The sequence below is a fragment of the Camelus dromedarius genome, chromosome 30 (genome assembly GCF_036321535.1).
Source record: "Camelus dromedarius isolate mCamDro1 chromosome 30, mCamDro1.pat, whole genome shotgun sequence".
In the NCBI taxonomy this organism is placed as follows: Eukaryota; Metazoa; Chordata; class Mammalia; order Artiodactyla; family Camelidae; genus Camelus; species Camelus dromedarius.
This window is the reverse complement of record NC_087465.1, coordinates 3,773,414-3,800,947: the sequence shown is the minus strand read 5'-3', so window position 1 is coordinate 3,800,947 and position 27,534 is coordinate 3,773,414. Positions and strand designations below refer to the sequence as shown.

At 40.9% G+C, this 27,534-nt stretch overlaps 1 protein-coding gene across 1 annotated transcript; it reads left to right on the top strand.

Moving 5' to 3' along the window:
• Positions 1-10,567: 10,567 nt before the first annotated feature.
• LOC105097073 (short-chain dehydrogenase/reductase family 16C member 6) lies at positions 10,568-26,048 on the top strand. The gene is made up of 6 exons (XM_031441596.2): positions 10,568-10,888; positions 14,353-14,484; positions 21,035-21,134; positions 21,587-21,731; positions 24,242-24,367; positions 25,922-26,048. The coding sequence occupies exons 1-6, from the start codon at positions 10,568-10,570 to the stop codon at positions 26,046-26,048; spliced, it is 951 nt and encodes a 316-aa protein (XP_031297456.1).
• The last annotated feature ends 1,486 nt before the right edge of the window (positions 26,049-27,534 follow it).

The window sequence follows — 27,534 nt, the reverse complement described above, 5'->3', positions numbered from 1 at the left end:
AAATGAGTTTTATTTAATTGTCTACTACCACTATCAGTTTGATTTAACAAAGCAAAATGCATTTGTTATAATTAACCTTGTACCTATTATGCTGTAAGAGTTTCAAAGACGACTTGTGCAATTATGAAAATTTCATAACAGCCCAAAATATTGAGTTCTCTGCCAAGACTTCTAGGCCACCATGTTAGCAAACACTGTTTCTTTGTGTTTGGCTTTATCTGGCTAGTGAAGTTTAATCTGACTTGTCAAACTTATGGCAAAAGATCAAATAACCTCAAAAGATCCATCACTGTCCTGTAATTCCATTTCAGAATCATGGGACATATTTTAGTAAATTCCAGAAGGCAAAAGGAAACCGTATATCTATACAGTCTAAGCTTTTCTTTAAGTATAAGAAACTCTCAAAGTGTTCATCTTTAAACCTATTGCCATTTTTTCTCCATTTGTCAGTAAGGATCAGGCTTTCTGTGCTTTACGGATGATCTGTTTACTCATCAATTATAAATAGCTATTGTTCACCTCCCATGCGAACAATGCTGCAGGTGACAAAGTACATCAACCCTCCAGGTAAGATCTATTTTAGATTCTCTGAGTAGCCTGCATCTTTCCTCTGTCATATACAATTGAAATAAAATATTTTTTGCTCAATTAATCATTTCCTATGTGACTTTCACTAAACTTCTGAGCAAAAATAATCCTTGGTGCTTTGTCATAGCTGTATCCTGGGAGCCTGGCACACAGGTCTCAGCAAAGCAGGTATTTGAAAAATATTTGTTGAATAAATGAATGGCTTACAAACCAGTTGGGAGAAGAGTGCACATTTACATCTGGAGTTAATTATCAGTACAAGGGGAAAAATAATGGGCTCAGACAGTAAGTCAGAAAAAGAGGTGTCACTGTATGCCGTAAGGAGGAGGCGGAACCTGAGCTGTGGCTGGACAGAGGACCTGCCCGTCCCGGGATGTGGTGCAGGGCGGCTGGAAGGGCACTAGGGAGGGAGTCTGGCCTGGGCCTCATATCAGTGAGTCTTACACATATGCAGTCACAGAGGCCCGCCTCGAGTTCTGGGAGAAGACTGTGCTTATTACAGGACACGTCCCCCGAGCAGCACCAAGAATTAGTATTTTTTAGTAAGTTCAGTAGTTGTGTCATTATCAAAACTTATCAGAAGTTCAGTGTGTCTCCTGGGTTAAAAGTGTGACTCAATAGGTGCAATTTCTGCAGCCACAGTTCGGGTTTAAGTGTGGGATAGCAGCTACACTTCACCCCAGTTTTCACATGCGATTAGTATCTGGTAAGGATGGAAAGGCTCCAGGCCATATCAGGGTTCAGTAGAACTGGACAGTAAAATGCGTCATGGGCACGGGAGGGAGAGAGGCTGCAGGTGATCCCCACCTAATTTAGATCAGAGGCATGCTTCCACAGGCAGGAGTGTGGGCAGAGCATCCATCTCACGGGACAGCACAGCAAGCAGGAACAGGCCGGGATTGCCCACTGAGACCCCAGCTGCTGAACACTGCCCTGGAGGCAGCAGTCAGTGCATCTGACAAGAGAAATCACAAGTGTAAGGGCCGAAAAGCAAGAGAGAAAACTATGCCTATTTCCAGATGACACAGATGCAAGGAAATCAACTGAAAAGCTGCAGTCAGAAAACTTACTAATAGGATATAAAGTTCACATAGAGAAATTAACACCATAATATACCTATAAACAGAAGGCGTAACTAAGAGAATACAGGGCTCTCACAGGACAACTGGACATCCCCTGACAGGCAAGCAAGGCCACAGGACTAATTCTCGCGCAAGGTCAGATGTGGGTGGTGTGACCGACGGTGGCACCACAACGAGGAGGCAGCCTGGCCCGTGGAGCGCACTGACCCACTTAGGTCTTTTTGTGAGTGACAGACAAGACTGGGCTGCGTTTTGTGACTGAACTGTGGGGCTTTACTTTCTTAACAGCACAGCCCAACTTTTTACATTAGTGGTTTAAAAAAGGGTTCCAATGTGAGCAGTCAGTATTAGGAAACTTGCAGATATGGCTGAGAAACACAAAATTAGACCTTAACATCAGGAAAGAAATACAGGGCTTCTGGATAAGAAGGTCTGCCTAGAAGGTCTGGCCATCTCCTGAAGATGTCAGTCCTTCCTCTGTTAACACATCCATTTCATCCCAATAAAAATACCAACAGTTTTCTTTCTGGAGCTAAAAAAAGTTGACTCTAAATTTTATAAGAAAAATAAATAAATAAGAAAATGGTGGAAAAGAATAGTGAAACAAAGCCTCAACATTCAAAACAGTATGGCCCATGAGTAAACTGACAAACCAGGAAACATAGTAGAAAGATAGAAACGCACAAAAATACATGAGAATTTAGTGTATGATAAGGCATAATTTCAAGGAAGTGCATGAAAAATGGACTTTGGAAAGAAATGATACTGGTATGACTGGTAATCACTTAAAAAGGTAAAATTAAAAGTTCTATACTGCAAACACAAACTGGGGGCTGCCGAACCACAGGGCAAGTGTGCTGCTGGTGTTCTTAGCTATCTCTGAGGTTTCTGTCACTTCATCCGAATAATCAAAGATCAAAGAAGAAAATATATGTGAATTCCTTTACTTTTATTTTTTAACATTTTTTATTGATTTATAGACATTTTACAATGTTGTGTCAAATTCCAGTGTAGCACACAATTTTTCAGTTATACATGAACATATGTATATTCATTGTCACGGAATTCCTTTACTTTTAAAGTTGGACTGTGGTAGGCCTTTCTATGACTCAAAACTCAGAAATCATAAAAGGAAATACTGATAAACTCAACTACTTTTTAAAAACTATGCATGGCCCCCCCAAAATCATAAATAATCAAAGGACAAAAAGCAAACTGAGAAAACAATATTTAGGACACTTGTCATAGTTAAAGGGTTCATCTGACTAATATATATATAAGTAAATGTTAGTAGGAATCAGGAAGAAAAACCAACAGAAAAACAGGTGAAGAGCATAAATAACAATTCACAAAAAAGAATTATAAATGGCCCTTAAACAAATGAAAAAATACCCAACTGATAATTAAAGAAAGTACTCCCAAACCCTAGTTTTCATTTGTCAGATTTTTTTAAACTCCCAGAAGTTAACAACGCAGACTATTGGCCACACCGGGTAGCAGCGCCTTCAGACATGGGAACAGAAAGAGAACAAACCTAGAAGCAAGAGATTCGCAAATCTGACATTGCTAAATGCATTTACTCTTTGACCCATCAAGCCCACATCTAGCAATCCATCCTACAGGCACACCTGCAAAAGTGTAAAATGAAGTTTATTCAGAGCTCTTGGTTTCAACGTTGTTTGAAATAGCAAGTTAGGAAGCGATCCACACTGTGGAACACTATGCAGGGGTGAAAAACAAACAAAGGAGCAGAAGAAGACCAAGGTCTCTATGTGCTACTATGAAAGCATCACTGGGATGTATTTCTAAGGGAAAAAAAAATCAAAGCACCAAACAATATACACAGTGACTTGCCTTCATCCTAGGATGCCAGTATAAATTATTCCTAACAGGGTGGCTTAACACACAGAAATATACTCTCTGTGTTGGAGGAAGGAGGGAACGAAAAGTGCCCACTGAACTCGGAAGGCATCTTGAGACCAAAAAAGAGGCAGGGAGCTCTGGGTGATCAATGCATCTGTTTCTTACAGGGTAGCTTACTCACAGGGTGGGATCAGGTGGACAACCATCTAGAAGCTTTCATAGCTGCACTCCACATCACTGGGGGGGCCACCGGGACAATTTTATAGTTAACCTAGGGTGTGGGGGTAGTGCTTAGAAACAAGACATGCATTCTGAAGCCAAGACTTTATATGATCAGGTAACGAGTCTTGTGGGCGCCGGGAATACATCAAGGAAGGTTTTCATCTTTGTTTGGGAACTAACAGAAGCCACCTGTTCCTAATGATTATTGAACAATATCTATTACAAAGCCTTTGATGACAGGGAAGTGACTTACTGCACAGTTCAGTCCTGGGTAGGGTCAACAGAAAGACAGGAAAAACTGAAGGCCCAAGAAGGTGTCAATCATGCCGACAGCCTTACAGCCCGCCCCAGCCCAGCCCTCAACAGCCCACACGTTCGAGTCCGTCAGTGCGGTCTTATCCATCACTCTTCCATGCAGGCCCGAGGGCCGGGTATCGGGAGGCGGCTTGCATCCCAAGCCCACAGCAAAATCAAAGGATTCCCACCAAACACAAAGGAATGCTAAGAAGACGGTTCTCCACTTACGAGGAGAGAAGTAAGCCAGCAGGTAGAAGCATCAGCAAAGGAGATCTTACCTGTTCGACTGATGACTGTTTTCATACACTTATGCTGGATTCATATAAAGGTCTGCTGGCTCCAAGCAATCCTCACCTTGCTGCCACATCACTCCAATGTCTGCTGTTGAGGCCACATTACCTCCTTATCTCAGCCTCTTCTCTGCGTGTCTGTCTGTCCTCCTCTGCACGTCTATCTCAAAACTCCCTCTGTATTTCTCTTGTAAGCATGCATATGATTGCATTTGGGGCCCAGCCAGGTATGTATAGGATAATCTCACCCTAGCAATATTCTATTTAGTCACATCTTTTGTGACATTAATATTCAAAGACTCCGGGGATTAGAGAGAGCATGGACATCTCTTTGGAACCACCCTTCAACCCACTATCCCTTCCAACAAAGACTTGTCTGATCAACAACAAATATCTGATGATCATCATTACCACCTGCCTTAACTAGCTCTTAGAATGTGGGTACACATTTCACAGCAGCATCCTGATCTGCATTAGCAGGGTCACCAGATCAATCACATTTGTCGACTCATGCCAACTGCTGAAAGGATGAAACCAGCCCATGTTGGCATAAAGGGTCTCCTTCCATTTCCTTGTAATCACTGTTTTCTTTCAATGTGGCAACTAACTTCAACACTTTGACTTGCCTGCTGGCCAAAATGGTTGACTTTTTCCTTTCTGCAGTCTTCAATCCAAGGTAGAAGTAAACACTGCATTGCGATCATATGCAGCCTTCTACCCACAGTGCAATTTAAGCTGAAAGAGGCTCTCTACCTTGTCTTTATATTCACAGACCATTTCAATACGGTTTGCACCGAGCTCCACAAAGGCCTCGGTCCGTCCTATCTTCACTTTACTCTCATCAATTTCAAATCTTCTAATCACATTGAAATTTATTTTGAGGTTATCAGTTTTCATTCCTTTGCTGTACTCTAATCCTTTTGGACAATTCTCTCTGTCAATTATCTTTTTATATAAAAAATCATGTGGGTTTATCACTGGGAGACAAGGAGGTGACACAACAACACACTTTGCTGTCTACAGGGGAACTGAATCCTAGATACACACAGTGACCCGTCTCCAACAGACTATGAAAGAAGAGGCAGGATCAGTCACAGATCACGATGTGCATCTGTTATTTATGTAACCATTTTCACACTAAAAAGCTAGCAGCCACGTCTGCTTTATGCAGTTGATATCCCACGGTAACTGAAATTAGAACAATGTTTTTGGGGGACTGGTGTAACTAAACTGTGGTAGCTAAAAGTCATGAGTATCAGAACTCTACAAAGATAGGACTGCCTGTATTTACCAGAATGGCTAAATTTTAAAAGACAGACAATGCCAAGTGGTTGTCAGGATATGGGGCAGCTGGAACTCTCATCCACTGCTGACAAATGTCTAAATTGGTACAATTTCCTTCTAAAACCCTTTGGTACTATTTCCTAAACCCAAAGATATACATGCTCTTTGATCTAGCAATTCCATTCCTGGTTTTTATCCAACAGAAATTTATATTTATGTGCACCAAAAGATGCATATAAGAATGTTCATAGTATTGTTTGTAGTATCCAAACCTAGTAGTAACTGAAGTGTCCATCGATAGCACAATGGTACATTAACCCAATTGAATATTATACTGCAATGAAAATGAACAAACAACCACTACATGCAACATGAACTTCATGAACACAATGCTGAGCAACAAAAGATAGAACAACAAAAAAAACACATGCTGTGAAATTCCACTTACATCAAGTCCCAAAACAGCCAAAACTAATCTGTGGTGTCAGGCCAGTTGTGTAGGGGGGAATAGTGACTGGAAGGGGGCACACAAAGGATTTTGGAGGGCCGGTCATTTTCATTCTCCTGATCTCAACTTTGTGTCATTTCTGAAGTTCCACTGAACCGTACATTTATGACATGCACTTTTTGGTAATAATGGCATAATTTAATAAATAAACTGATTGTTTTAAAATGAAAGGACTGTATAAAAAATGTTCAGGCACCAGTTGGAAGGTGATTCCACATATCAAAATTATGACAGCTTCAGCACCAAAAATAATAATGAGTTTAGTTAATTTAAGTGCATTTAATCAATGAAAAGGTATGCATTCCAAATAATCCCCCAAAATAAGAGAGCATGAATTATTGATACATGTGACAACTTGAAGCACTAGGTAATTATGCTGAGTTAGAAAAAAGACACAGTCCCCAAAAGTCACATACCGTATGACTTCCTTGATACGATATTTTTGAAATGACAGCATTCTAAAAATGGAGAACAGGTTTGTGACTGGCGGGGGTAGGGGTCGGGAAGAGATGACGGGGTGTGTGTAGACCCCCGCCTGAAGGCTCTAGAGAATAATCCATGGGCTAAACTGATAAACAAGCTGTGAGAAATGTCACGTAGCCGGCTGGATAAGAGATGGCCTATTTAATGTGTCCAGTACGGACGGCTGGAGAGCCAGTGACGGGTAAGATCCTCAGAGGAGGACAACCTAAGACAGGCACGGCTGGCTGGATCAGAGATGGCCTACTTAATGAAGTTTTGTGACGAACTTTAAAACAATCTGTCCTTGATCATGTAACATCCTGTGCTTACTGCAGGAGCCTGGGAACCTAAATGGCTTAAGATTATTAACACTGTTATAACTTAGATGGTATGTGAGGCATCATGCATGTCCTATATAAACCCTTTTATAAAAATCAATAAACAGAGTAGCCATCAGCTCTCTCCGCATATGGCGTGTATGTGTACATGATATCGTGACACCGACAGTGTGGGGTTGTGGGGAGTGTGTACACAAGAGGGCAATTCAAGGGATCCTTGTAGTGAGTGTCTTGGCTGTGGTGTAAATACATGTGAGAAAACTGTATAAGACTAAATACACAAGCACACACACAAATGAGTACAAACAAAATTAGGGGAATCTGAGTAAGATGAGGTATATTGCATTAATGTCAGTATCTCAGTTATGTTACTGTACTGCAGTTTACACTGTAAGAAACTCAGTAAAGGGTACACAGGAATCTCTCAGTATTATTTATATCAAGTGCATGTGACTCTACCATTATCTCAATAAATAGTTCAGTCAAAAAAAAGCAAGAACTCCAAAACAGCCTCTTTATGAGGCATCTTAATAAACCAACTCCTTACTTAGAAAATCGGTAACTAAAGAGAAATAGGTAAGCATTCCCAGGAGGTACTGTATTTTAGAGAAACCAAGTAAAGACAGATCTTGATGGAAGAAAGCTAGCTAACGATGTAGAAGGAATGACGGAATTAAAAAATCATCATTCTGTAACACTTAACAATTATTTACTCATACAAAAATGATGTCAATATTAGATATATTAGGTGTATTTAAACTATTCATAAATGGAAAAATGTAACTGTCTAATGAAGTAACGAGATGCTCATTTCACTAATCCAGCAGACCATTGCTCCTTGGTATTTACTGAGAGGAGCTGAAAACTTCTATGTCCACACACACAAACAAAAAAAAATCCTACACACAGATGTTTTTAGCAGTTTCACTCATATTTGCCAACTAAGATGCAAGTAAGATGTCCTTCAGTGCGTGAATGGATAAATAGACTGTGGTACATCCAGACACTGGAATACTATTCAGCAATAAAGAGAAATGTGCTCTCAAGCCATTGAAAACAGGAGGAAACAAATACATATTACTAAGTAAAAGAAGCCAATCCAAAAAGACCACAGACTACGACATGATCCCTACTCTACAACATTCTGGAAAAGGCAAAGCTACGAACACAGTAACAAGACCAGGGGCCACCAGGAGTTGGAGGAGGGAGGGCTGAACAGGTGGAACACAGAGGATTTTTAGGACAGAAAAACTGCTCTGGATGGTACTGTTAATAGTGGATACTTGTCATTATACATCTGTCAAAACCCCAGAATAGAATGAACCCTAACATAAACTATGAACTTGACATGACATGTCAGGGTAGGTGCAGCAGGTGTGACACACGCAGTGCGTGCTGCAAATGTTGACAGCGGGGGACGTGGTGTGCAGGAGTCTGTGGAAACTGTTTTCTGCTCAATTTTGGTATGAACCTAAAACTGCTCTAAAAGTTAAGATCTACGTATTTTTAAAAAGCATTAGGTAAAAGGTTGTGGGAAGCAATATAGTCCCAAGGTGCCTGGATGCCATCCCACAGACCACCCTCTCAGGAACTGTAAAGAGGAAATATGCCTTTTCAGCGGGGAAAGCTTGCGGTGCCGCTTTCTCCTGGGGACTGAATTAGCATCACTGACCGTGGACCAGCTTGACACCAGACACTGCGGCAGGCTGCAGTAGGAAGTGTTCAACAGCACGCAGGATGTTTTCTTGCCAAAAATGTTTAATCTGAACATAATCAAGGCTCTCAATCTAACTTAGAGTTCAAAAAAACATACAGGGGATGGAGGTCAAGTAAAATGACACCATGAGGAAAATCAGACAAATAGAGAATTATAGGGCATTCTATAAGACACCTGGCCTAGACGTTTCAAAAAGTCAGTGACATATATATTTTTCAAAAACGTCTGAGATGATGAGAGCTATCCTGGGAAGAAAGTTATTGAATGCATATAAAAAACTTAAGTGGATCTTTGGGACAAGTGGGGAAATTTAAATACACATGAACGTTAGATGACATTGCAGAATTAACATTAATTTTGTGAGGTATAATCATTATATTATGATTTTATAGGATAGCTTCCTTCTTAGGAGATGAGTGCTGGGTAATTGCAGTTAAAGGTCGTATCTGCAACTGACACTGAAATGATCGCCCAAAGAGTGGAGGGGACACAAAGCAAATACGGTAATGTTAAAATTGTCTGCGTGTAGGCTCTTGGAACACTTACCTATGCTTCAGTTTTATGAGTGTTGGAAATTTTTTCACAATAAAAACTTGGGGAAAATAATGTATCCTGATCATCAGGTTGTTGAGATAGGTTGGTAACTATTTCAATTTTCCCAATTGAGCTAGAAGATTCTAGGACACCCACGGGAGGGCTGACACCTCCAAATCATGATAAACACACATGTACCTTCACAGGACACTCCTTCCCTCCAGGCCACCGTGGGAGTTGAAAGTTTCAGATGTATGTGACCCTTTGCCAAAATGATAATATGGATGAAATGCAAACACATTCTCACAGGTGACACTGCTATTTCTGACGCCTATAGAGACAGCAGAAAGTGTGGGAGGACGCATAAAGCCAAAACTCACTTAAGAGACGGCTTCATGACACTGACCTGAGCGCTGACGCTCCGTCCCCTGGAAGGACCCTTGCACTGCTGGAGTGCCGTGTTTCTGCAGGTAAGATCTAGGCCCTTTGCCCACTCAGGAGAAAATATTAGGTGCCCGCTGCTGAGAGCCGGTTTCTCTGAGCACAGCTTAGTGCCATTTCCCAAAGAGGGGTATGAGGTCATTCTGTTATCATCTCCAATGTCTCTTCTTTTCCACTTTTTCTCACTTGGCTGACTTTGGGTGAGTCTGAGAAAACGACATATTAGCTCCAGGAGAAGCCTGTTCCAATGGTAAAGGCCTGGACATTCAGGGACCCCTGTCCATGTTCCTGATGTTTCCCATTTTATTCGCTGGCCATGTGACCTGGAATAAATCTACCGAATCTTTTTTTATCTCAGGTCCTCACTGTAAACTAGGAATCATTGTTCCTGATTTGACTCTCTCAGAGGGATATTTTAAAGATCAGGTGAGAACATAAAAAGCCTTTATGTGTGTTACAATAAATACTGTTTCTATATTACTGGACAACTTCCTAATGAAAAGCAAATTTTTATTAGATGTGAGATCATTAATCGAGTTCACATAATAGAAAAATGACCAGACTGAGAATCAAAAGCCTTGATTTACAAGTCACATAATACTGGGCAAGCCAATACTCAAAGACCTTATGCCTTTGACTATGAAGCTCTCCTAGTAATCTGTGATCCACCTGTAGGTCAAATTAGATTACATTTAGGAAAGTGCCCTATAAGTTGGAAAGATTCTAGTTGACATAAAATACTTTCATACCCATTATTTACATAATGTAAGAAGTCATTGATTGTAGCGGTTGTTGCAGAAATATGTATTTTGGAGAATTAATGTTTCAAAAAGAAGTTCCCTCGGACCAACTACATTATGTGTGCAATTGTTGTGATAATTCAATGAATTTATCAGTTACCTTTTTCCTTATTAGGACATTCCTTTATTCAGTGAATCAACATGGATATGATTTGGCACACCTCCGTATTTTTGGGAAAATTTCTATACTATTTTTTAGAATCTTTATTTTACAAGATAATTCCCAAGAAGAAGAAGGATGTTGCTGGAGAGATTGTCCTTATAACAGGAGCCGGAAGTGGACTCGGGAGGCTGATGGCCATAAAATTTGCCAGTCTTGGAGCCATTTTAGTTCTATGGGACATTAATGAAGAAGGCAACATGGAAACATGTAGAATGGTCAAAGAGAAGGAGGGTGTAAAAGCATTTGCCTACACGTGTGATTGTAGCAATAGGCAAGAGATCTACAGAGTTGCTGACCAGGTAAGCTGATTGGTATTCTCCTTGGCTTCTGTGTCCGAGAAAAACACTGCATCTAGTAGGTGTTTTTACTAGAGACGTTTGTCACAAACTTCTTCCCAGATCTCTGTGTGCCTCTTGCTTGATTCTGCATGTCAGAAACCAGGCCTTGTAGCCTCCGCAGAGAACTACACCGAAACGAAAGAGAACTACACCGATGGGAACTGCATGAGCCTTTTGAGTTGTTGCCCACCCCTCTTTTCTGTGACTCATTTGCCTTCAGAGGTCAGTAGAAACGAGGACTTACCCTTGCCCTGCTGCTCACTGGTTGTGCAAATTCCACTTAGCTCCCTGTCCTCGCCAGGGCCCCAGGTCTTTATCAGTAAAATGGAAAGACTGGACTAGACGGTCTTCAAGATGACGTCCGGCTTGCACTTAACTGTCTGTGTTGTGTGGCTCCAAGGGACATCCACTGTCATCCTGCGCTGATGGTGGAAAGTACGGAGGACAGGGCAAAAGCATTTAGGATGTTTCTAGACTAAACTTCCTCTTAGATTTAGCCTACTTACATTCGTTCTAATTTCACACTAAGTATGGATAGAGGTATTAATAACAACAGCTATTTATTGTGTAGTTACCATGTCCTCTAACAACAATGGTCAAGATTCTGAGCGGTGTTTTACCCATATGCCTTGGGTGAGGTGTGGTGAAGCCAAACATGCAGATCAAGAGAGAGAAACTAGAAAGAGTGCCACGGGTTTGTTCGACTCACAGGTTCCTGAGAACACAGCACTCCATGCCACACAGGGCCACCGAGAGAAACACCAGGCAGGTCAGGAGGTGGGGAAGAGGGGCAGATGAGGACAAGTGCCTTTCCTGTGGTTTCTACAAGTAGGAACAGGTGAGGCAGGGCCAGCAGGCTTAGGACTGACCATTTCAGGAGGATCTGGAGCACAGAGGCGGTCCCTGGCCATCTGGCACCTGGCCCTGGGGCAATTAGGACAAAGGTACAGCAGCCTACAGTGTGAGAACCCAGTAAGGGAGATGCTTTGGGTGTGAACTTAATCAACTGATCAAGAAGGGAAAGTGACAGGCCTCTAGCCAGGACCTCAAAACTGGGTGAAGACAGAACCCGACAGAACACCGTATTACAGCAGCTGCTGTTCCAAGCACTTCATGCACATGACAGCTCATTCCGTCGACACAGCACAGCCCACGTGGGAGAGTAGCATTATTATCATCCCGTTTACAAGTGAGGAAACTGAGGAGGAGGGAGCACTCCACCCACCCAGCACGGGGGTGGGGCATCCCCAACAGTGACCAACAAACGTGTCAGCGGCGAAAAGACCCCTCACATCCTCCTCCTCCCACCAAGAGCACTGGAATCCCCAGTGCGCTCAACCAGTCTCTCCTTGTTTACAATTTTCTTGCTGTCTAGTAGAAAACCAGGCTAAAAATGTTAACCAACAATGATCTTTTCCCCATTTGAATATATCTTAGCCTTGTCTTCTTTTCTCACAGTCCTATAAATAGAATTCTTCTAAGTCAACTATTTTATCTGCTCTTCTGTTTAATTTCAATTACTTATTGCCTCCCAAGAAACCCAAATACTAGCGTTAGACTCTTCTACCAGAATTTCAACAAACCAGAGGCTTTACCTAATTCCCTGAAATTTGTAGGAGGGTTGAACGGCAGTACCAGCATTCTAAAGGACTTCAGTAATTAAATGCCCCAAATTAGACTGAGGTCACCTTCTCATCTCCACCGTAGAAATCCAGCACACAAATAAATTATTTTTGTTAGGATAACCAGGTTCACACTTTATTCCCAATAATCCAGTTCCAGTCAGTTATTAATATTTTTTAATGTGTGTGTGTGTGCGTGTTCACACAGGAGAGATTTGTCTGTTACAGCAATAATCATTTCAGCTACAGAGCAGAAAATTCAGGTGAAAAGAGCTTTTGCTCCTTTGTGTGGGAATCCAAATTGGCTGTGAATCAGTTATTCCCTTCAAAAGCTGTGGGACTTTTGGCAAAATCTTAACTTCTCAGAACCTCTGTTTCCTCATCTATAACATGGGATGAGAATGCTTTCCTAAACTCTCAGTTGCAATGAAAATTAAATCCCATTACCTGGATAAAGCCCCTCTTAGCTCTGAGGTCCCTAAGACTCAAGGATCTTCTTGGATGGGATGACAGTGACCATTAGGTTTTCTGAAATATTCAAGAATGTCTTACACCAGAGTCTCCCTCCTTCTTAGGCTCATGTTCCTTCCCCAAGTTCGTCTGAGGTCAAGCACCTACTCACGCTGATTCCCTCATCAAGCCAATGGGATGTTCTTCCATCTCCTGGATGTCTGCCCACATCGTTCCTCTTTCCAAAGTGGAGAGTCTCTCATTGCTCAACCCAACATCAGCTCAGCAATAGTAACCCTCCCTTTCATAGCCTGTTCAACTTAGCCACGTCAGGAGCAACACACACCTCAGATGTCCCCACCATATTACCTGGAAGGCTCAGCACACAGTAGTGCACAAACCAGGAATGAGAAAATTAAGTCAAGGCAGGTAGTGCTTCCTATTTGGAAACAAAACAAATTGTTGTAACAGCAACAAAAGATCCAGTTCAGGGCAAAAAAAAAAAAAAATCATTGTTTGAACATGAATCGTGCTTTGCCCCTGGGTCAGCTTTATCAATGTCACTTACAAAGCCATAATTTAAGACGAAATGGTAAAAGAGAGAAGAGCAGCCCCTGTAGCCTCTCCTGAAGCACGCTTTCCCCTGGACAGAGCAGGTAGTATACTCTGGACTCTGCAAGCAGGTGAGGCAGGCAGCTGAGAAGGGAAGGGTGAAGGGAAGCCCTCAGGATGCAGCAGCAGCTATGGAAACACCAGAGAAACATCAGCCACAGACAATAACTAGATTTGGGAAGGTCCTCTGGGCAGAGGTCACAGGCTCACAGAGGCCTCTGGGCAGCAGATCAAACACACCCATGTTTGGAATGTCTTGGTGTCCAGCCCTGGCCACATCCCAGAGGGACAGGATATGCTCCTGCACATGGTCACAGAGGAGTCACCTACAGAGAGACTGTCACACACACTAGGCTGGAGGGAGACCCAACTGCCATCCAAAGGAAGACACTGAGAGGCACTCAGGGAGACAGAACCTGATGTCACCCTTGGCATTTGTCTCCAGCAAGACAGGGCAATGGCATCCCAGAAAGAGAAGACAGGGAAAACACACTGCAGAATTAGGTCATCTCCACACAAAAAATTAAAATCCTTTAAGGAAAACTGGCAAGTCAATGTGTGTTCTTTTTTATATAATCAATAAAAAGTTACTTTAAAATTGCTGAATTTCTATGCACAAGATAAAATACCTAGGTTTAAAGAAACCACCTGAATAAAATGAGAAAAAAATGATGATCTGGAAAAATAAATATCAAAATGTAACATCCCCAGTGAAGTGATGTCTGTCCCACTTCTGCCCAGGTTAAAAAGGAAGTGGGCGATGTGACCATTCTCATTAACAACGCCGGGGTGGTAACGGGAAAGCTGTTCCTCAATACTCCAGATGACATGGTGGAAAGATCGTTTCTTGTAAATGCCCTGTCTCACGTCTGGGTAAGTCTTCTTTCTTTTTCATTTTCTTTTGTTGATGAATATGAAAACTTCATGTATTTCTGAAAACTACCTGTCAGCCATGCATGTGTCAATATACCATCTGTGAGTTTCCACTGACAGACTGAATAGACCCTCATCCTGCCCGGTGTGACCTTCCCACTCCTTCGGCTCTGTTCCCCTGTTCTCACCCTGCTCCACGTTCTCAGGGCAAGGCTCTTCCCTCTACCCTCTCCAGTTTGGTCCCAAGACTCAGTAGGTTGCTAGAAATCTTCCTACCAAAATTCAAGCAGAACATGGCAGCCATTACACAAGAAAGATTTAATTTTGTTCATGAGTAAAAGAGGTGCTTGAGAGAGGGGGGCTATTTTCAGAGTGGTGGTTTATGTCCTTGCACAACTGGGTATCATAAAAAAGGAAACAATAGCAGGAGGAATCATTATCAACACTTACTGAGTTCTTACTGTATGCCAAGTACGACTCTAAGCTCTTTTCCTGCATGTGGTAGCCATAATGCCATTTTATTACTATTTTACAAATAAGGAAACAGAGGCTCAAAGGGCTTAAATGACTTACCCAAGGGATGGTCCTAGATTATAGAAGGAAGAAGCAAGAGAGAAGGGAAAGACTCTTTACAGCAAAAGAATGAGTAAATCTATAACTCAGGAGTGTGTCTCTTGAGGGCTGAAGCGTCCAGACCAGGGCTGGCCACTAGAACTGTCTGTGATGACGGAAATGCCCTTTTTCTGTGCCTCCCAGTATGGCAGCCACTGGCCGCTCGTGGCCATTGAGCACTTGTGGTTAGTGGGACCGAAGAACCAAATTCTTAACTTTATGTAATTTAACTCATTTGAATCTATATTTAAATAGCCACATAAGCCTAGAGGCTACTGTCTTGGATAAAGCAACTCCAGAAAACGGACAGGAGGCCAAAGGAAACTTGAGCTCCCAGGGGACTCTCCGCTGGGAGGGCTTACACTTGAAGCTAGAAGGGGATTAGCAGGGACGGGGTGACGGGGCGCATGAGGCACAGGTGGGCATGAGCCTGTCCTCTGGGGCTCTGAGGACAGGCCCTTGGGATGGGCTTGCCGTACGTACTGAGGCTCCTCCTCCTTTCCACTCCCTGCTTCTACACCCACTCTCTGAGGTCCTCAGAACTACTTTCTCAATCTTCTTTTGGGAATCCCGATTGGAGCCCAACAAACCTTTTTCAACCAATATTTATTGAGCATCTAGCACAGTGCTTGACATCCAACAGTATTTCATAAACATATACAAAAATCACCGATTTTCCCCCTCCCAGCTCACCCCAAAACTTCCTTGGGGAAGGGGAAATACCATGTTGGCAAACAGAGCCACGTTGCACCCATTTCTAATCACATCACAAACCTAGAAGCCAGCCCGCATTCTCCCCCTTCCCTTATGTGCAACTCCCCGGCTCTTCCTATATAACATGCTCAAGTACACTCATTCCTCTCCTTCCCCGCTGCCAGCCTCTGGTCCAAGCTGACGTCCCCTCTCAAATGCAGCTCATCATGGCTTTCCATTCTCAGTGCTGGCACCTTCCACCTGTCTTCATACAGGAGCAGAGGGATCTTTGAAACAACTAACTAAATCATCTCACTCTCCTACTCAGAAGTGTTCAGAGGATTCGCATGCACTTAGACTAGCACACAATCACCTATCGTGGCCGGTAAGCCCCTACGTGAAGTGCTAACGTCCTCACTCACCTGCCCCCTGCCTCTCACTTTCTCTACTTTCTGCTGGTGTCCTGTTCTCCACGGGTCCTGACAGGACCCCAGAGCTCATCAGGCTCTTTCCAGATGAGGGTCCTTGCACAAGCTGTCCTTCTGACGGGAGTTTTCTTTCTCCTGACTCTCATGCAGTGGTTCCGGGGCATCCCCAGTTCTAGTGCAGTCTCTGAATTTGTACCTTTACACCATGTTTACTATTCTATTTGGTTTGGTTCATTTACAGAGTTAGAATACAAGGTAAGTAAAAGGTATTATTAATAGACACACACAGTCTTCTTGTGGAATGCCCCCAGCTCATCAGAGAGACAGTAGAATCAGAGAATTAACTTCCACCTGAAGATTATGGAAGGCGCCTACGTGCACCTCCATAAAAGCCCAAAGGCTTCTTGGCTTGTTTGCTTGCTTTTACTGCTCTTGTCAGCTGGCGTTATCCAAGGCTAGGGAACAAAAACCAAGAAATGCCTCCACCAAGTTTTGCCTGCGGTATTTTTCATTATGGCAGAATTTCTTTTTCTTGAGGTCTCCCAAACCTGCCAAGGTCCCTGGCCTGCCAGGAAGTGGCCTTCCTTAATACCAATGAGGCTGGGAGGGGCTCTGAAGGCCATGGAACAGGTGTCAGTCCAGCTTCCTGGAAAGGCAGCTCAGTAGGCATTGGTTCTGCGTATGAAATATAATCGTTGTCCCTAAAAAAGTGGGCTTGTCATACCGGACTAAATGAAACCATCTTAAATATGACACACCTGTGTTCTAGCTGCACTACCCATCTCCTCGATTATACCCTGATGTTTTTAAAAAGACTGGTTCGTATTGAACGCATGAAAATAAATACGTGGCCATGAAAGAGGGAGGACTCAGAAACGGTCAGTGTAATAGACTCTGCCTGTTGCCCAAAGTAGGTTTGTGCACAAGGGCAATTAACATCTCTCAGGCTACCTATAAAACGATGTGACTGTCTGGATACATGCGGGTTAGACTAAGTAAATTTCATTCCGCATATTTGTCCAAGCCATATTGTCAACTACTTCTGGACTGAAGGGGCCAGGGGGCCTGGCTAAGCCCTGGGTGGCCTCGCAGGGATCTCGTCACAGCGGCAATGCCAGCCCCCGGGAGAGCCTGCACCAACAAGCCGGCTTCTTGAAGCAGCCCTTCCAGCGTGACTTTCAGTGCCCTGCTGTGCTGTGTCTTCCACCTGACACCAGAGCCCTCGGGCAAGATGAGGGGAGTCCAGAACTTTCCTACTGATGACAAAACTGAACGGATGTGATTACTTTATTTCACTAGCCAAAAATATCAGCTGAAGAAAAGAGAGACCTCTGTTGCGGTGTTAACACATGACTATTTCAGACAGACTTGGTTCCCTACTGCACTGAGAGCGCTGGCCAATCCCCAGAGCCCTTCTCACCACCCACACAGGTGTGCAACCTCTGAGGAAACATATTTGTGTTAATATATTTACTTGAGAAAGATTGAGCTGCTTTTTTTTTTGACTCAACAGTGTTTCCCCATGTTTTCTCAAGACAGATCCTAAAGTAGGGCTAAGCTAATGAAGAACATGCCAAATATACCTCACTGTTCCTAGCACCCCTGTTGGGACTTCAGAGATTTCAGATGTGACAAGTTTTTGTTCTTTGTTTTAAACAATTCAATAGCATGACAAAAGTTAGCTAAAGGGCGCAGATTAATCTGACAATGTAAGAACCCCCACTCTCCGGGCAGATTACATAGGGCAAAGAAATGCCTTTTAACACCGCTTATTTACAGCAGACTGAATATCTTACGGCCAATTTAAAGCTACCAAGCCTCTCATCTTTATGATACGTACAATTATTTTGCTTATTAACTTAAATGCATATTAATATGGTATGAATTAAACATATAAAATATACATATAGCCATATAGCAGTATCATTTCTAGCTTTCAACCATAACTTTAAAATATACTTAACCTTATTGTCATATTAGAAGATAAGGTTTGTGCCACATTGAACTTAACTTCTCAATTCAATCTTTAAAAAACAAGCCACACTGTGCTAGGTAACTCCATAACTTGGCTCCATGAATTCTAATTTCTTTTAAAATTTTCTGGGGTACCAAAGACCTCTCACAAATTTACTCAACTTAATATCATTCTGAAGTCTTGAACTCATTTAAATTGACACCTCAGAGTAAAACAATCAATGATGACATTAACGGGTTGTTGAAAAGATAACGTTAAAAAATTGTAAAAGACAGGGCAGGTGGAAGAACTAAGTCCAAAGAACTGGCAAACCTGTCTGAATTCCAAAAACGCCAGTTTTCCTTTTTTAAAAAAAACAATAAAACCATTATTTGTTGTAATTCAATTTAACTGAGCATATATTTGCCTTCTTCATAACCTGAAATATTTTGTGGAAACAATGATAACTTATCTGACCCATAACCAGGGTGAAAAAATTTATAAAATGAAGTCAAGCAAATCTGATGTTTGTTTGTATTACATCCCACATGTGATAAATAGACCTGTGAAAACAGGTCTATTTATCAAACAAGTCTCATCAGTTCAGATTTGCCTTGTTATGAGTGATGTGTAAACCTGGACCCACGTGTAATTCTCTATTGAGCTCCCTGGTTGAAAACGCTTTCCCAGAGTTTCCTTCATACATCTTTGATGGCTAACCGCTCACTCAACACTTATTTGCATTCCTTTTTCTTCCCTTTAATGGTGGATCTCTATATAGTGAGAACAAATAATGGGTTTTTATGATAAATTCATCTTCTAGAATGTCCTTTAACAAGCCTTTCACTGATACGTAGGGCTCGAAACACAAACAGACCCTTGAAACAGTCACTTTCCTTCTGTGAAGGAACACTTTTCTCCATTGGAAACACAGAAAAATGGTAGCAACTTTAGCCCCGGTTCAAAAGCAAATACTCTTACAGATACATTTGAAAAAATTAAAAACCCTTGTAGGGGTAAAAGAAAAAAAAAACAAAACTGAACTCCTGCAACTGGTTAGATCTCTGTGAGTAGATAACTGCTTGTGCCAATCACCATTTAATTTCACCCATGTTCAGCCAGATGCCAGACAGCTAGAGGTCACAACTTCCTCATACCATAACCTGGGGATTTTCACTGCCTCAACCCCTGAAATTCCTTATCAAAAGTCACACTGACACGCAACTTCATCTCTATTACCCCACGTCACCTTCTTGAGAGTTTTATAAACTTTCAGACCCCCATAGTGACACCACAGCTAAACATCCATACCAGGTTCCCAGAGCTGAACTCCCACAGGGTCGACCAGAAGATCGCCCTGCAGGTGCCCTCTGGGGCTCAGGTTGGATTTTTTTTACATGTGCTGAAAGACAACAGCCAGCTCTTGCTACTTCCATCTAGCCTGCAGTCATGACTGATCCAACAATACTTTTTAATTTTTAATGTCTGAAAAATGAAGATGTAACCACAAGAGACAGACATATAAAATGCCACCATGCTTGGATATGAAATGTCAAAAGGGGCCAGTTGTCTGCATGTACGCAGAAGCTTATCAGTCAGTTCAACAGTTCTGGGACAAGGTTAGTGAGGCCTAAAAAGATCTCAAAAACAAAGGTGATATTCTTTGATCCTGTAGCTGCCCTCTGGTCTACCGGGTCCTCGTAGGTAAGCACATCTTGGCAGACTTTCCAAAACTCTTAACACAAAATTCTGACGTTGTTAAAATCATAAATCTCATAGATGGTGAGCATTGTATGTCAAGGTGTTATTTAATTTATGAGAGAACCAGCAGAATAACGCTGCCGATAAATTGATGATATGAGGAATTTGGATTTATAAAGTCAATGAAAAAGAATGCTGAAATAAGATCATTCATTAAGCGCTTACCTCTGAGACTATCTTATCTATTAGACCAAAAAAAAAAAAAAAAGTCACACCTATTTGTTGTCTACATGTTAACATCTAACTTTACAGGATTGTGAAACATCCTGGTTCTAATAATTATTAGTAAAAAAAAAAAAAAAGTTACATTGCTAAGAGAGTTAGGTAAATCTCAGGCAGGGTTATTAGAAAATGCTCTAGCATGTTGAAAGCCATTTGATCATCTTTTTACTTTATTTCAAGTTTTGGGTAATGTTTCCAAACAGAAGTTAGATTAGGGAGCCCAGTATCAGGATAAGAAAGAGTGAGAAAGTTTCCTGAAAGCGCTGGGGTAAGGGAGCTGGAACCTCTCCTTGTTGCGGGCTCTCAGAGCACCGAATTAATACCTCACTTGAGGATGAACGGGTCAGTTTCACCAAAAGAGCTAAGAATGTATCTAATCACGGCAGACAACTCCAGGGTACTTCTACTTACCAGAGCATGTTTTCCTTGAACTGAAATCCCTCACCTTTCCTTGAGCAGTTTTTCCCATTCTGCCAATCCACTGGGGTGAGGGGGGATCTCATTTAGGGAAGCCAAGAAAGTGAGTGTGATTAAATTTTAATACAAATTCCTGCAAACTATGTGGAAGAGGTCAGCATACCAGAAAAATTAGGTTTTATGTTTGTTTTTTAACAAACTCTAAATGTAAAACATTGATTTCATTCCATTGGTATAGTTTACGTAAAAGGAAAAGCAAGTCCTATAGATTAACACATAATAAATTTTAAGATCCTTGAGGATAGTGAATACATGGTACCAGTGACTGTTTTGTACTGTCACAGAATTTAACACGTCATAACACGTTAAATATTTGTTGAGTCTGTAAACTGATCAAACACTTATTGAGCAAATAAAATAATAAATGAATAAAATACTAACGCAGTGTATTCATACCTTCCAGACTTATAAGGCCTTCCTTCCTGCCATGATGAAAGCCAACCACGGTCACTTAGTCTGTATCTCAAGTACAGCAGGAATAGTTGGCATCAATGGACTATCAGGTAAATACTTCACCATGTGCCTTTGTTCTCCCCAGTTTACAGAAATCAGGAGTTTCCCGAGGTACAGAGAACTCTTCCTGCACCAAGGGGAAACCTCTGGTACATTTGGCTCTATTTACAATGCCAGAATTCCCTCCCTTTTCCCAATTTAAAATGGCAATGGTAAGAGGAAGTAGTCTCCTCTTAAAAAAAAAAAAAAGAGAGAGAGAGAAAAGAATATGCCAATTGGCTCAGTAGTCTTCTTGAGTTAAGAGAAATTGAAATAATTTTCATTTTGTTGTTGAGTAGGTAGTGTGGAGCTGTAAGAGTAGAGTGACCACAAAGATGACTTTAACAGTGATGCTTTGCCCCCAAAATTAAGCCAGAGGAAGGGGAGGGAGTTTCAATTTTTAAAATAGTCCAGAACTTAACTTGTCAAATTCTATTACTAACAGCTCTTCACTTTGTTTCAGATTATTGTGCAAGCAAATTTGCAGCTTTTGGCTTTGCAGAGTCTCTCTACATTGAATTAAGAGTACTAAAAAAAAGTAACATTAAAACCACTATCGTTTGCCCGTATTTCATCAAAACTGGAATGTTTGATGGCTGTACAACCAAGTAAGTGAACTCTTACAGTAATCTTTTCTCTTAAAATAATCTTCCAATGCATGTCAATTATCATCTTTTCATTTTGAAGTTTTGAAATACGAAAAGTAAAGGAAAAGAAAGAAATTGCATCTAATTTAGTAAAAGAAAAAATTCAATGCATATTAAATTAATGAGTTTATTCCATTTAAAGATAATATATGGTTATGAAGCATACCATATAGTAAAAACATAAACCTAAATTGCCATTCAGAGTATTACAATAGAAAAGTTGGCAGTGAGAAGTAATTATAATATTTAGCATTGTAGTGTTGAGAAGATAATTTCTTTCCTAAAAAGATGACTGAAGTAAAAACAACCCAAAAGATAAAATATTTTGAAAGACTGATTAAAATATGTGGGGAAGATATTTTGATATATCTGAGAAACGAGAATTTTTGCATTTGCTAAGAAACTTTTTCTGCCAAGTTAACATAACACCCTCTCCAGGATGCTAAGAATAAAAGCTAGATTATCGGGATCACAGAATAAATGTGACCAGCCGAGAAAAGGTGACATGGTAGCCAACAAAAACAGTGATGTTAAGTGATGGCTGTTGTACACTTGGAGTCCCTACACACATGAAAGATAAAGACAAAGCCTCTAGAAAAAATAAAGATTGCTAACCTTAAGATGGTAGAGGATGAAGGGAACACTGATGTGGGGGCTGTACGTTTTCTAGCTCTACTGAGACATAGTTGGCATATAACACTTTAAGACAAACAAATGTGTTGATCTGATATATTGGAAAAATGATTACCACCATAGCACTAGCTAACACCACCATCTCATCACATGACTACCATTTCCTTTTTGTTTGTTTTTGCTTGGGGAGGGGGGAGGTAATTAGGTCTACTTATTACTTTCAACGGAGGGACTGGGGATTGAACCCAGGACCTCATGCATGCTAGGCATGCACTCCACCACTGAGCTATACCCTGCCCCCTCTACCCTTACTTTTTTGTAGTGAGAATATTTAGTATCTCCTCTGTCAGCAACATTCAGGTATGTGATAGAGTATTTGTTAGTTAAAGTCTCCATGCTGTCCATCAGATCCTCAGAACTGGCTGATACTATAACTCAAAAGTTTGTGCTTTTTGATCAACATCTCCCCATCTCTCTACCTCCAGGCCTTGGTAACCACCACTCTACTCTCCGTTTCTATGAGTTTAGCTCTTTTAGATTCCACATATAAGTGATGTCACATAGTATTTGTCTTTCTCTGCCTGTTTCACCTTTCATGATGCCCCCAAGTTTCATCCAAGTTGTCACAAACAGCTGGATTTCCTTCCTTCTCGTGGCTGAATGATATTCTATTATATATATATGGTTTAAGTATACACCAAGTTTTCCTTATCCACTCATCCATCCACAGACACTCAGGATATTTTCACATCTTGACTACTGTTAATAATGCTGCAATGAACATGGGAGGGCAGATTTCTCTACAAGACCCTGATTTCAGTTCCTTTGGATATATACCCGGAAGCAAAATTGCTGGATCACATGATAGCTCTATTTTTAATTTTCTGAGGACCATCCATATGGTTTTCCATAGTGGCTGCCCCAATTTATATTCTCACCAACAACATACAAGGATTCCCTTTTCTCCACATTCTCGCCAGCATTTGTTAGCACTTGTCTTTCTGATGACGGCCATTCTAACAGGTGTGAGGTGATGTCTCATTGTGGTTTTGCTTTTTATTTCCCTGATGATTAGTGACATCGAGCATCTTTTCGTGTACATGTTAGCAATTTGTATGCCTTTGGAAAACTGTTTTTTAATAAATATTGGAGTCCTCTGGCTATATAGTTCTAAGGAACTTCTAGGAGAAAAAAATGTAAAGACTAATGACCAACATTTAATTACAGGAAATTGACCAGCTTTCAAGAATCAGCTGAGATAAACAGAACTTTTGAGGAGGTGTGGTGCAAGTAATAGAGAAGCATCATATAAAAGCATAAAATGTCAAAGTACTTTCTAACGGGAGCTTTACTACATGCTCATCCCATTTCAACTCTAACTGACTTCACAAACATCTAATCCTGCCTAATGTGGTTTAACAATAGTCTACCTAAAATAAAGACACATTATACATGCTCAGGAGATTTATTTTGGTAAAATGACTTTTGCAATTTTGCTTCTTAATAGTATAAAATTACTTGATGTTTAGGGTGAAAGAGAGAAAAGAAAAGTACAAAGAAAATCTAAAAGTAACTCCTTCCAAATGTCTAGACCATCACATAGCAGAAAATCAATAAAGGGCAGGATGTTCAATCCAGGAAGTTGAATGTAATAGCTCTGGTCCCAGTATCGGTTATGTGGGAAAACACAAGGCAGTTCTGACTATTTACATCTTGTTTGCATATTCATAGACATACGTTAATAACTTGATATATAAAATGTAATCATTAATGCTCATAATGACAGTAAAAAAAAAAATACCACTCTGACAATATAACTTTTGTTATTTTTACTCCAGGTATCCGTTTCTGTTGCCCATACTGGAGAAGGAGTATGTGGCCGAAAAAGTTTTAAATGCTATTTTAGAGGAGCAGACGTACTTAATGATGCCCAAATTTGTGTATTTCGCATTGCTTCTTAAACAGTAAGTTAATAATGGCTTCTCCATCATTTTAGTTGTTTGTGAACAAATTATCTCCTCATTGCTACCTCTTTCACCAGAAGCCAACTTTATATTTTTTCATGATAAAGGAAGAACTTCAGGTTCTAACAGTAAGGACAGTTTATTGAACTATTGCTAGCTCTGCTTGGTTACTCCAGAGATGGAGAAAATTTAGAATTATTGGGCTTTACAAATTACTAACCCCAAGAAAAACAATAGGACCCCAATTTTTTGGTGAATTCTTTTAGTTCAACTAATGCGAAATTCTATTTTGAAAACAAAGGGCAAAAACACGTGAGTGTGTTGCCAGAAAAACAGTAAGTATATTAGGTAAGTCCCTCATGTCCTTTAGTGAGAGAGCATCTGCAAGTTCATGCTGTGAGTTCAGAGTATCCACGGGTGGATGGAACTCAGGCCCACTGTCTTCTCTGTAGAGGACAGAGAACAACATGCAACATTCACCAACTGCCTACATGTGCCAAATTCTGCAAGACAGCCTTGCATGCACCTATTCACACCTAGGGAATCTGAGGCTTAAAGAAAACAAGTGATTTTTGCAGGATTAAACAGCTAGTAAGTGCTGGAGCCAAGTTTTAAATCTGATTACAAACCCTAATTTCTTATCACATCACGATGTGCTCCTCCCCTGCTGTGGTCACTAGCAGAGTGGAAATCACAACTGGTGATGAACTATTACAAAATGATGTTATTAATAATCTAGCACTTTCTTAACAATTTATATCTTCCTTAACATATTTTTGTGACCTATGGGTCTCTCCATGCATTCACTGAACATGTGTGCACATGGGACGTTCTCAGCAGTACCTTCTGTTCATCCTCCCGTAAGATGTGTGAGCTGCTGAGCTTGGTCAAAGTCCTTGATGCCGAATCCCCTCACATCTCTCCCTGCCTTCTAGAGCACCAGCCACACCTACGGGCTGCTTGTATGACATCTGTCCCCCTTGCTCAATCGCACACTCCCTGAGGACAGGACAGTTTCTGGCTCCATGCTCCAGGTTTAGGACCTAACACACAGTATGCACACAATCAATGTCTAAGTTGAGCTGAGTTGAGCAGAACTGAGCAAAGTACAGTTCCTCTGTCTTCAAGGAACTAAAGTGATGGTTCTCAACCTTGAGTGTACATTGGAGTCCCTTAAACCTCCAGTGCCTGAGCCCTACTTCCCTCCCCTTCCTGTGAAATTCTGCTTTAATCGGTTTGGTTTTCTTTCTAGTTTCTGCTACCACTTTGTAGTCTGGGAAATTAGGGTATACACAGTCTTTCCACAGAACACAGTGAGTTAACATATGGATAAATCGTGGCCTGAGCATTGGTTTTGTTCAAAGCTCCCTGGATGTTGGATCACACTCAGTGTCTGAGCCATGATGTTTCCTTGTACATCCCTCTCATCAGTGACACACACACAGCATGTATCATGACAACTCACACTTTGTGTAATTCAAAGTAATCTTTACAAAGAAATCTCTTCGAATTCTCATAAAGGATTCTGATTTTTTTTCCTCTGCTTTTTTCTAGAATATTATCTTCAAACATGATATTTGCCCTTATTGAGTACCTTGGTTTGGATACTTGCATGGCTTCATTTATAGGGCAAAGCAAAGCAGGTGAAGTTCAGACTGAAGCTGAGAGGAAACAGCTGTAGCTGCAACCTCAAATGTGGTGATAAAATAAAGTATTATGAGTAGAAACTATTTGGAACTCCTCCTTATGCTTAAAGCACTCCAGTCTACCAAGGATTATTGAGGCTTTCAAAAGTGCCAACCTCATTCCCAGGACATAGTTTACACACTGATCATTTTCCTAGGCATTCAAATTATGTATTTGACAGTTTTGAAATAAAAAATACCCTAGAAGGAGTCAACAGTGATTATATGATACAGAGGAATGGATCAGCAAACTGGAAGACAGAGTAATGGAAATCAATCAAGCTGAACAAAAGCAACAAAAAAGACTAAAAAGAAATGAGGACAGTTTGAGAGACCTCTGGGACAACATCAAGCATAAAAGCATACATGATAGGGGTCTCAGAAGGAGAAGATAGAGAAAGAAAGGAGAAGAGAACATACTTGAAGACATAATAGCTGAAAACTTCCCTGACCTAGGAAAGGTCAGGAAGCACACATAGCCCCAAACAAGATCAACCCAAAGAAGAATACACCAAGACATACTGTAATTAGAAATAGCAAAAATTAAAGATGAAGACAGAATATTAAAAGCAGTAAAGGAAAAACAACTAGTAACATACAAGGAAACATCCATAAGACTATCAGCTGACTTTTCAGCAACAATTCTGCAGGCCAGAAGGGAGTGGCATGATATATTCAAAGTGATGAAAGGGAAAAACCTACAACCAAGAATAATCTACCTGGCAAGGTTATCATTCAGATTTGAAGAAGAGACCAAGACTCACTCTTGATCTAAAGACACACACAAACTGAAACTGAGGGTATGGGAAAAGATAGTCCATGCAAATGTAAATTGAAAGGAAGCTGGGGTAGTAATACTTGCATTATACAAAACAGACTTTAAAACAAAGACTGTAGAAGAGACAAAGAAGGACATCATATAATGATCAAGGGATCAATTCAAGAAAAAGACATAAAAGTTGTAAATACATATGCACCCAACATAGGAGCACCTAAATACATAAAGCAAATATTAACAGCCATAAAGGGAGAAATTGACAATAACACAATAACAATAGAGAACTTTAACATGCCACTTACATCAACAAGCAGATCATTCAGACAGCAAATCAATAAGGAAACACTGGCCTTAAATGATACATTAGACCCAATAAATGTAATAGATACAAAACGTTCTGTCCAAAAGCAGCAGAATACACATTCTTCTCAAGTGCACATTCTCCAAGGGAATAGATCATGTGCTATTCCACAAAACATGCCTCAGTAAATTTAAGAAGATTGAAATCATATCGGATCTCTTCTGACCACAACCCGTATAAGATTGGAAATCAACTACAGGGGACAGAAAAACTGCAAAAACCACAAACACATGAAGCTAAACAATAGTTACTATAGAACAAATGGGTCACTGAAGAAATCAAAGAGGAAATCAAATAGTATTCCTGTATTTTTAAAAATCATAAATGTAAGTAACCTAAAAGA